The following is an 11,625-nucleotide window of genomic DNA, read 5'->3' as shown; positions in this document are numbered from 1 at the left end:
TGTGGTGTTTGATGGTTGGTGGGTGTTGGTAGAGGAGTGGTGGTAGTAGGGGTGGTATTGGTGGTGGGGTGGTGTTAGTAGGGATGGCTGGTGGTAGTAGTGTAGTACGGGTGGTGGTAGTGTTGGTGGTAGTGGTAGTGGCGGTGGTGGTGGTGGTAGGGGTGGTGTGTTGGTAGTAGGGATGGTGGTAGTAGGGTGGTATGATGGTGTGGTGGTGGGTAGTGTGGTAGTAGGGATGGGGGTGGTAGAAGGGGGTGGTGGTAGCGGTGTGGTGGTGGTGCGAGGTGGTGGTGGTAGTAGGTGGTGGTGGTGGTAGTGGTCGGTGTGGTGGTGGTGGTGGTGGTGGTAGGGGTGGACGGTGGTGTTGATGGTGGTGGTATTGGTAATAGGGGTGGTGGTAGTAGGGGGTGGTGTGATTGGTGGGTAGGGGTGGTGGTGGTGGGGTGGTGGTGGTTGGTGGGTGGTGGTAGTGTTGGTGTAGAAGGGGTGGTGTGGTCATTGCTTGGGGGGGGTGGTAGGAAGGGTGTTGGTGGTTGTGGTGATGGTAGGGGTGGTGGTGGTGGTGGTAGTAGGGTGGTTGGTAGTGTTGAGGGTGGGGTAATAATGTGGGGGGGGTGGTGGTGGTGCTGGTAGGGGTGGTGGTGGTGGTGGAGGGTGATGGTGTTAGGGGTGTGATGGTGGTGGGTTGGTAATAGGGCTGGTGGTAGAAGGGGTGGTATGGTGGTGGTGTTGGTGGTGGTAGGGGTGGTGGTGGCGGTGGTGGTAGTGGGGTGGTGGTGGTAGTACGGGTGGTGGTAGTGGTAGTGGTTGGTTGTGGAGGTGGTGGTAGGGGGGGTGGAGGGGTGGTTGTTTGGTTGGGGGGTGGGGGGTGGTGGTGGTGACCGGGGAGTAGGGGGGGTGGTAGAAGTGGGGGGGGGGTTAGAGGTGGTGGGGGGGTGGTGGGAGGGTGGAGGGGGGTGGTGGGAGGGGTGGTGGGTGGGTGTTGGGGTGGTCAGTGTGGGGAGGGGTGGGGTGGTGGGGGTGGGGTGGGGGTTTGGGTGGTGTTTGTGTACGGTTTGAGGGTGGTGGGTTTCGGGGGGTGGGTGGGTGGTGGGGGTGGTGGTCGCGGGGTATGGGTGTGGGGGTGGGGTGGTAGGGGTGGGGGGGGTGGGGGGGTGGCGGTGGCGGTGGGGAGGGGGCGTGGAGAGGGGTGGGTGGGTTGGTGGGGGGGGTCGGGGTTCCGGGGGGGGGGTGGAACGGGGTGGGGGGAAGAAGTGGGTGTTGGTGGGTGACGTTGGTTGTAGAAGGGGTGGGTCGGGGGTGGTGGCGGTGGTTAGTAGTAGGGGTGTTGTGATGGTGGTAGGTGGTGGGTAGTACGGGTGGTAGTAGATGGGTGGTGGGGTAGAAGGGGGTGGAGGTGGTGGTGGTGGTGATGGTGATGGTGTTGGTGAGACGCGACACGAGCAGCACGCTTCTCCATATACTCATCTCGAATGATGAGATAGTCCGATGGATTGAAGATGCTACAAAAGTTCCGCACGGTAGAAAAAGACAGTCCGGTGGGGGCGGTACTGCAGTAGTACATTCAAACCAGAAGGAACCATTGTCTGCACAGATTGTTGACGACATAATGGGTGCTTGTGAGGCTGGGCAAGGTAAGGTATCAACTGACATGCCTTTCAACATAAGTGGTGGGGATATATATGTGGTAGCTTTAGACTCATTAGCAATGAAAAAAGACGTTCGCGTGGACAAATATATGTGGGTAAATGACGGTCGCAGACGCTTTCCAAAGAAAAAACCAACGATGTTTAAGTCATTTTTCAAAATTAAATTAGTCGAAAACCAACATTCACAATCTTTTCAAAAGCATATATACGAACGCTTAGAAAATGGAAAATTTGCAATTATACATTACCTTGGAGACCCCACCATATATACACCACTAGCACATGGGAATTCTAAGAGTAAGGAAACGGTGTTTATAAGAACAAATCCTTCTGTTATTGAACATATCAAGTCACGTGCTGATGATGAAACCGTTAGTGCTAATTTTATAGACAAAGAATTGAAATGCAAAGCTGAGAAAGGTACAGATTTTGGTGTAAAAACAGCAAGAAACGTTCGCCAGGTAAAAAATCATTTATACAAAAGTAGAAGTGAAAAACGTTATAGCAACGACGAAATATATAATCTCTGTGAAATTTCAATAGATTTAGAAAATTTTAACAAACAAATTGACGTCTTTCCATCCCTGGTGTGCATATCGGGGTTGGAAGAAATACTGACAGAATTCAATGAATTACTAATGTTCGACTCCGATACACCCCTAAAAATGTTTTATGACACAACTTATAAAATGGGGCACTTGTTTGTTAGTGTTCTGTCATATCAACATATTTTGTTGAAGGCAATAAAATAGTGCCCGTAGCATTCATGATGCACGAACGGCGAGACGCAAAATTCCATGAAGGTTTTCAGTGTTTTAAAGGAACATATTCCAAATTTAAAAAGAACACATTTTCCGCTAATTTGTGATCGCGAGGCCGGAATAAAATTAGCAATTCAGAATTCGCTACCCAACATACAAATTATTCACTGCTGGAATCACATACGAACAGACGTAACTACTTGGCTTAAGAAAACTAATGCAAAAAGTGATGATTTCTCCGTGTACACTAAACATGTGCAAGACTTAATGAAATGTGCAACTGAAGACGATTACACTGACCATAAATCTAAAATAGAACAAGAGTGGAGCCAGGAATTTAAGAACTATTTTGACAGACATTTGCATCAAACCATTTTGAATAATTCTGGTCGTTGGGTGTTAGAAAAATTAGGCATATACAATCCCTACTCAGGAATAACCAGTAACCCCGCCGAATCAATTAATAATATGATAAAAGCAATACAACACAGGAAAGAGCTACCGGTAGATTTAATATGTTTAAACTTACTAATGTGTCAAAAATCAGTTTATGCAGACATACAATGTGGTCGAGCAGGATTTGGTAATTTTAAATTAAGAAAAGACTGTGAATACGCCAGATTAGACAGAAGTGAAATTAATGTACCCCACATATCCGGTACACCGGATGATATTTTAAGACAAGCGAAGAAGCACTAGAGCATTTCCAAAAATCAGGTGAAATTACTGATAAACCGATTGAAACCAATTTAATAACAAGAGAAAATGTCATCGACGGAGAAAAAAATAATTTGGAAATATTTAAAGATAAAAACATTACTTGTATTGACGATAAGGAATTAGGGGAAAGGAAGGGTATTGAAAAGAATATGTCCCAAAAAGCTTTGGCGGAATTTATTATAAATAATGATAAAATAAAATTAATCCCATCCATGAAAACCTTTATTGTTGAGGGAATACATGGCTCCAAACGTTTGGTGACAATCATGCCAAAAGAAACATGTAGTTGTCCGTCAACTGGACTTTGTTATCACCTACTAGCGGTTAAAATGACTCTGAATATTGATGGAATCTGTGATAAACGCACGGTTAAAAATCTCACGCTTCTTCGAAAAAATAGCAAACCGCGTGTTGCCAAAAAAACGGGACAAAAGAAACCGAAAAAAAGCCGACTTCGAAATTAACCCAGCACCCGATTCAATACTCATGACACCAACTGGAAAATCATGCGACACATCGCTGAAACAAAAGCTCGCCAATTTAATAGCATCAACCCCAAAAACACCAACGTCTAAAAAAAGAAGCCGGAACACCAACAATTCATTCACTTCTTGTAAACAAATAAAGTTTGACAACAATTTAAGTTCAATTGCAGAAGACGTTCTCGAAGAAGAAAACCATTTAAATATAAGCAGCGATGATTCATTTACCAGTGAACAGACGTGTTTTAATCAAATGATCATTGATGACGCGGAAGACGATAATGTAGAAATTGCAAATATATCTACAATAGATTTAGAGCTAGTTAAAAATCCATCCGGGTGGCTGAACGACCCAATAATAAACAAATGTCAGCAAATGCTAAAAGAACAATTCGCGCTTGACAGTGGGATGCAGAACACACTTCTTGCTCCGTACTTTAATCATGATTTAGGTACCTGGGATATAAATAAACGTTTAACGAAACAAAATCCCCCGTCCGCCCAAATACATTACAACGCCAGTAATCACTGGGTATTATCATACCAATCACAGAAAGATCGACATGTTATTGTGGTGGACAGTTTAAAATCTCCAAGAACTCTAAACAGTAGTATTTCAATTCAAATCGCTCAAATCTATGAAAATGGAGAGCGCAGTGTACAAGTACAAATACCCGACGTACAACGTCAACCTAATTACACAGATTGTGGTGTTTTTGCTATTGCCAATCTTACTGAGGTGTTACACAACAATTATGATGTAGATTTTTCAATTATCAGATATGATATACCAAGAATGAGAGCACATTTATTAGAATGTATTACTAAACAACAGTTTACAACATTTCCAAAAATAGAAAAAATGCCAAAAATGCCGTGTAAAGTAGCAAAAAGTTGTTCTATTAAGATTTTTTGCGCTTGTAAGTTGCCTGATATAGTTGGCGATATGGTGGAATGTGACAATAAAAGATGCAAAATGAATAGATGGTTTCACAAAAGATGTGTTGGGTACACAATGACAAACCAAGATGAAAAAATGGTTGTGTCCATACTGCACATGGTAATTTGAGATGAACAAGCACTGAGATAAAGGTATGTGATTATGGTACAACAATTATATCTTAATGTTTATAAATATGATATCTATTTAGATATAATGTAATGATATCCTCCAGTACAGTTACTTTTATGGTGTCATTTCCATTATAACAAATTAATCTATCTCGTCCAATAAAATGCAATTTATGCCTTCGACATCCAGCCCCGGAAAAAGGGGGGGGGGATAACTTCCTATATACGGGTATATAGGGATGTGCCGAAAATACGGGGTGAGTTTTTCGACTAAAATTACTGATATGGGTATGGTTTTGAGAATCTAAGTATAGATATGTGTATTGAAATCCGAACTTTGCTTGTATTTAAATGCATATATATTTGAAAGTATTTTAAGTATCAAAATGGGTTTGATAAATTTCATACTGGATTTACAAATAGACAGATAATTCAATAAGTATACTGGACAAATCGTCATTGATTGCATTGGACTCCGAATATACAACGAAAAAAAGTCTAAAGGTATATTTACAATGATATGCACAACCATTTTTGTACTGCCGTCACTTTTTCGAAATGTAATTTAAACCACACCATTATTGATAACGTTTGTTTCGAACGCTAACCATTCTGACCATATTTTTTTTACAAACCCGCGATCACGTAGAAGCGAGTTATTTTATGCCTATGGAAGTTTTCTAGTATGCATGACAAACACAAGATCCAAAATTCGAATTTTTAACAAATATTTTACTGTTAACTAAAATGCCACGTCCGACTTGTCATTAAAATCCAGAGAGTCAAACGAAATGCACATCCACATTATGCTCTCTTTCAATTTATCTTACATTTTTTTAACCACATACACATGTCTGCTCTTTTTTTAATCTTATCGAAGTTTACAATAATGCATGACAAACAAACAATCCTAAATACGTTTTGCATTTGATGATGCTTTGAATAAATAATTAACTGTTAAAAACAAACCACGTTCATATGTCGTCGCTAATTCTATCGAAAATGCGTTTAAACTATGTGTCGTATTCTGAGAAAACTGGGCATAATGCATGTGCGTACAGTGTCGTCCCAGATTAGCCTGTGCAGTTCGCACAGGCTTATGAGGGACGACACTTTCCGCCTTAATGGTATCTTTGCTAAGAAGAGACTTCATTTAAACGAAAAATGTCATAACAGCGAAGAGTGTCGACCCTGTTTAGCCTGTGTGGACTGTATGTTAAATATTTTGAGGTTAAACTAGTTTTTTTCGTCACTGAAATGACCACACACGATATACGTCACAAATCTCCTAATTTAAATGTAAAGCTACAAGGCAATGCAAAATTAATAAAACATTATCTTATGAAAATGAATGAAGATGTTTCGATTAAAGATTTATAAATTTACGGAAAAAGATTTTATGTTAGTCAATTGTGTTTTGCTATGAGCAGGGATGTGCGAATAACTGTAAACTTTTGCTGAGCAAGTCATTCATGCTATTATACAGAATTGCAGTTTACCTACATATTTTTCAAAAGGTCAGATAGCTTAATTGGTAGAGCAACCCAGGCCGGTATCATTAGATGGCTCATGGGTGGGTTCGGGTTCGAATCCCGATCTGAACTTCGTAGGTAAACTTGTGGTTGCAAGGCTGGAAACTGATAGTGTGACAATTTGTTTTCGGCGGGGTTTTGGGCTAACCGTTCAGTTCATCAGTTCGTCTAGTCACATGAAACCGTTTAATATGGCCTGTTTGTTGTTTAATTGCTGATTAACATATTTGACACAAATCGTGCAGTCCCGCTTTAACTCCTTATTTATGTTGGCTATATTGCACTTTACCGGTACGCTGCCATCATGGATTCCGAAATTTGCGCAACTTAACACTAATTATAAGGGCTTGGGTTATAGTGCGTACCGGTAAAGTGCAATTGCCCCGGACTGTTTAGTTGCTCTTATCCGCAGATGGTATTCGAACCATATATACTTCAGATGAGTGCAGACATAAGGTGATTTTATCTATTTTACAAACAGCAGCTTTTGTGCGATTTTAAAACAAAAAAGTTACTTAGTTACAAGGACTGTTATGTTGCTCTTATCTGCAGTTGGTTTTCGATCCATAAATGTTTCTTCCCGATTTGTGCAAAATAAGGGTTTATATGAACTACACGGTCGGCAAATTATCACCATTTTACAAACGGAAGCTTTTGTGGGCTTTTCAAACATTGCCTCGTGTGACCTTTTAAACTGCAAATATATCGTTCTAAATCATAAAACAATTTCAATGAAATGTACATGTAATTCTTTGGAAACGTTTTTCTAAGCAAGTTAATCATGCTATTCAACAGAATTGCAGTTTACCCATATATTTTTCAAAAGGTCAGAATAGCTTAATTGGTAGAGCAACCCAGGCCGGAATCATATCTTATTTAGATGGCTAATGGGTGGTTTCGGGTTCGAATCCCGATCTGACCTTCGTAGGTAAATTGTGGTTGCAAGGATGGCAACGAATAGGATGACAATCTGTTTTGGGCGGGGTTTTTGGGCTAACAGTTCAGTTCATTAGGTCACATGAAACCCTTTAATATGGCCCGTTTGTTGTTGAATTGCTGATTAAAGTAATAATTGAAAGTTCATTTCCTTACTTTTTAATAAAAGTCTTTACGAACTCCAGGTTCTTCTGCTAGAAGTGCCTTTAATGATTTAATTCAAATATTTTCTGTATATAAGTTGTGAGTTAGTTTCTTCACGGTGCGTATATTGTATATTGTCATCTAGATTTGCGTGTGTAAAAAAACCGTTAAAACAGGCCGACTTTGTCCGCGATTTACAGGCCGACTACGACCCTGCCATACAATATTTTGATATGGTTATAATCTGTAGAGGATCTTCTTTACAACGGTACCATTACAATTAATATCGGACGAATAATAATGCATTTATAACCATTTATATCGGTTCCGGGTTTTCTTTACGGCATTAGCGTGTGTAAAAAAAAACGTTAAAACAGGCCGACTTTGTCCGCGATTTACAGGCCGACTACGACCCTGCCATACAATATTTTGATATGGTTAGAATCTGTAGAGGATCTTTTTTACAACGGTACCATTATAATTAATATCGGACGAATAATAATGCATTTATAACCATTTATATCGGTTCCGGGTTTTCTTTACGGCATTTGCGTGTGTAAAAAAACCGTTAAAACAGGCCGACTTTGTCCGCGATTTACAGGCCGACTACGACCCTGCCATAAAATATTTTGATATGGTTAGAATCTGTAGAGGATCTTCTTTACAACGGTACCATTATAATTAATATCGGACGAATAATAATGCATTTATAACCATTTATATCGGTTCCGGGTTTTCTTCTCGGCATTTGCGTGTGTAAAAAAAAACGTTAAAACAGGCCGACTTTGTCCGCGATTTACAGGCCGACTACGACCCTGCCATACAATATTTTGATATGGTTAGAATCTGTAGAGGATCTTCTTTACAACGGTACCATTATAATTAATATCGGACGAATAATAATGCATTTATAACCATTTATATCGGTTCCGGGTTTTCTTCTCGGCATTTGCGTGTGTAAAAAAAACCGTTAAAACAGGCCGACTTTGTCCGCGATTTACAGGCCGACTACGACCCTGCCATACAATATTTGGATATGGTTAGAATCTGTAGAGGATCTTCTTTACAACGGTACCATTATAATTAATATCGGACGAATAATAATGAAGTCATAACCATTTATATCGGTTCCGGGTTTTCTTCTCGGCATTTGCGTGTGTAAAAAAAAACGTTAAAACAGGCCGACTTTGTCCGCGATTTACAGGCCGACTACGACCCTGCCATAAAATATTTTGATATGGTTAGAATTTGTAGAGGATCTTCTTTACAACGGTACCATTATAATTAATATCGGACGAATAATAATGAAGTTATAACCATTTATATCGGTTCCGGGTTTTCTTTTCGGCATTTGCGTGTGTAAAAAAAAACGTTAAAACAGGCCGACTTTGTCCGCGATTTACAGGCCGACTACGACCCTGCCATAAAATATTTTGATATGGTTAGAATCTGTAGAGGATCTTCTTTACAACGGTACCATTATAATTAATATCGGACGAATAATAATGAAGTTATAACCATTTATATCGGTTCCGGGTTTTCTTTTCGGCATTTGCGTGTGTAAAAAAAAACGTTAAAACAGGCCGACTTTGTCCGCAATTTACAGGCCGACTACGACCCTGCCATAAAATATTTTGATATGGTTAGAATCTGTAGAGGATCTTCTTTACAACGGTACCATTATAATTAATATCGGACGAATAATAATGAAGTTATAACCATTTATATCGGATCCGGGTTTTCTTTTCGGCATTTGCGTGTGTAAAAAAAAACGTTAAAACAGGCCGACTTTGTCCGCGATTTACAGGCCGACTACGACCCTGCCATAAAATATTTTGATATGGTTAGAATCTGTAGAGGATCTTCTTTACAACGGTACCATTATAATTAATATCGGACGAATAATAATGAAGTCATAACCATTTATATCGGTTCCGGGTTTTCTTCTCGGCATTTGCGTGTGTAAAAAAAAACGTTAAAACAGGCCGACTTTGTCCGCGATTTACAGGCCGACTACGACCCTGCCATAAAATATTTTGATATGGTTAGAATTTGTAGAGGATCTTCTTTACAACGGTACCATTATAATTAATATCGGACGAATAATAATGAAGTTATAACCATTTATATCGGTTCCGGGTTTTCTTTTCGGCATTTGCGTGTGTAAAAAAAAACGTTAAAACAGGCCGACTTTGTCCGCGATTTACAGGCCGACTACGACCCTGCCATAAAATATTTTGATATGGTTAGAATCTGTAGAGGATCTTCTTTACAACGGTACCATTATAATTAATATCGGACGAATAATAATGAAGTTATAACCATTTATATCGGTTCCGGGTTTTCTTTTCGGCATTTGCGTGTGTAAAAAAAAACGTTAAATCAGGCCGACTTTGTCCGCGATTTACAGGCCGACTACGACCCTGCCATAAAATATTTTGATATGGTTAGAATCTGTAGAGGATCTTCTTTACAACGGTACCATTATAATTAATATCGGACGAATAATAATGAAGTTATAACCATTTATATCGGATCCGGGTTTTCTTTTCGGCATTTGCGTGTGTAAAAAAAACCGTTAAAACAGGCCGACTTTGTCCGCGATTTACAGGCCGACTACGACCCTGCCATAAAATATTTTGATATGGTTAGAATCTGTAGAGGATCTTCTTTACAACGGTACCATTATAATTAATATCGGACGAATAATAATGAAGTTATAACCATTTATATCGGTTCCGGGTTTTCTTTTCGGCATTTGCGTGTGTAAAAAAAAACGTTAAAACAGGCCGACTTTGTCCGCGATTTACAGGCCGACTACGACCCTGCCATAAAATATTTTGATATGGTTAGAATTTGTAGAGGATCTTTTTTACAACGGTACCATTATAATTAATATCGGACGAATAATAATGAAGTTATAACCATTTATATCGGTTCCGGGTTTTCTTTTCGGCATTTGCGTGTGTAAAAAAAAACGTTAAAACAGGCCGACTTTGTCCGCGATTTACAGGCCGACTACGACCCTGCCATAAAATATTTTGATATGGTTAGAATCTGTAGAGGATCTTCTTTACAACGGTACCATTATAATTAATATCGGACGAATAATAATGAAGTTATAACCATTTATATCGGTTCCGGGTTTTCTTCTCGGCATTTGCGTGTGTAAAAAAAAACGTTAAAACAGGCCGACTTTGTCCGCGATTTACAGGCCGACTACGACCCTGCCATAAAATATTTTGATATGGTTAGAATCTGTAGAGGATCTTCTTTACAACGGTACCATTATAATTAATATCGGACGAATAATAATGAAGTTATAACCATTTATATCGGTTCCGGGTTTTCTTCTCGGCATTTGCGTATGTAAAAAAAAAACGTTAAAACAGGCCGACTTTGTCCGCGATTTACAGGCCGACTACGACCCTGCCATAAAATATTTTGATATGGTTAAAATCTGTAGAGGATCTTCTTTACAACGGTACCATTATAATTAATATCGGACGAATAATAATGAAGTTATAACCATTTATATCGGTTCCGGGTTTTCTTCTCGGCATTTGCCTGTGTAAAAAAAAACGTTAAAACAGGCCGACTTTGTCCGCAATTTACAGGCCGACTACGACCCTGCCATAAAATATTTTGATATGGTTAGAATCTGTAGAGGATCTTCTTTACAACGGTACCATTATAATTAATATCGGACGAATAATAATGAAGTTATAACCATTTATATCGGTTCCGGGTTTTCTTCTCGGCATTTGCGTGTGTAAAAAAAAACGTTAAAACAGGCCGACTTTGTCCGCGATTTACAGGCCGACTACGACCCTGCCATAAAATATTTTGATATGGTTAGAATCTGTAGAGGATCTTCTTTACAACGGTACCATTATAATTAATATCGGACGAATAATAATGAAGTTATAACCATTTATATCGGTTCCGGGTTTTCTTTTCGGCATTTGCGTGTGTAAAAAAAAACGTTAAAACAGGCCAACTTTGTCCGCGATTTACAGGCCGACTACGACCCTGCCATAAAATATTTTGATATGGTTAGAATCTGTAGAGGATCTTCTTTACAACGGTACCATTATAATTAATATCGGACGAATAATAATGAAGTTATAACCATTTATATCGGTTCCGGGTTTTACCATAAAGATTTCCGGATAGTTCCGGGTTTTATACCTCGCCTTTCCAGCGATAAGAAAAGCGTTTGCTGTCAGCGATCGTCTTGTTTACAACATGTCTGACGTGGAGTTTCACGAACAAGGAGTAAGTTAAGATAATATGTTGAGTCTGTTCAATTGTGTGGCTTTATTTTAAA

At 39.6% G+C, this 11,625-nt stretch overlaps 1 protein-coding gene across 1 annotated transcript in view; it reads left to right on the top strand.

Moving 5' to 3' along the window:
• Window positions 1–11,498: 11,498 nt before the first annotated feature.
• The window catches only part of LOC127870972 (protein YIPF6-like), a 15,173-nt gene continuing 15,046 nt past the window's right edge, over window positions 11,499–11,625 (top strand). The window contains exon 1 of the mRNA XM_052413583.1: window positions 11,499–11,573. Within this exon, the coding sequence (XP_052269543.1) occupies window positions 11,544–11,573 (30 nt within the window). The 5' untranslated portion in view covers window positions 11,499–11,543. The remainder of the gene's footprint in view (window positions 11,574–11,625) is intronic.

The sequence above is a fragment of the Dreissena polymorpha genome, chromosome 3, assembly GCF_020536995.1.
Source record: "Dreissena polymorpha isolate Duluth1 chromosome 3, UMN_Dpol_1.0, whole genome shotgun sequence".
Classification (NCBI taxonomy): Eukaryota; Metazoa; Mollusca; class Bivalvia; order Myida; family Dreissenidae; genus Dreissena; species Dreissena polymorpha.
The sequence above is the reverse complement of the archived record's forward strand: the minus strand, read 5'-3'. Positions and strand labels throughout refer to the sequence as shown.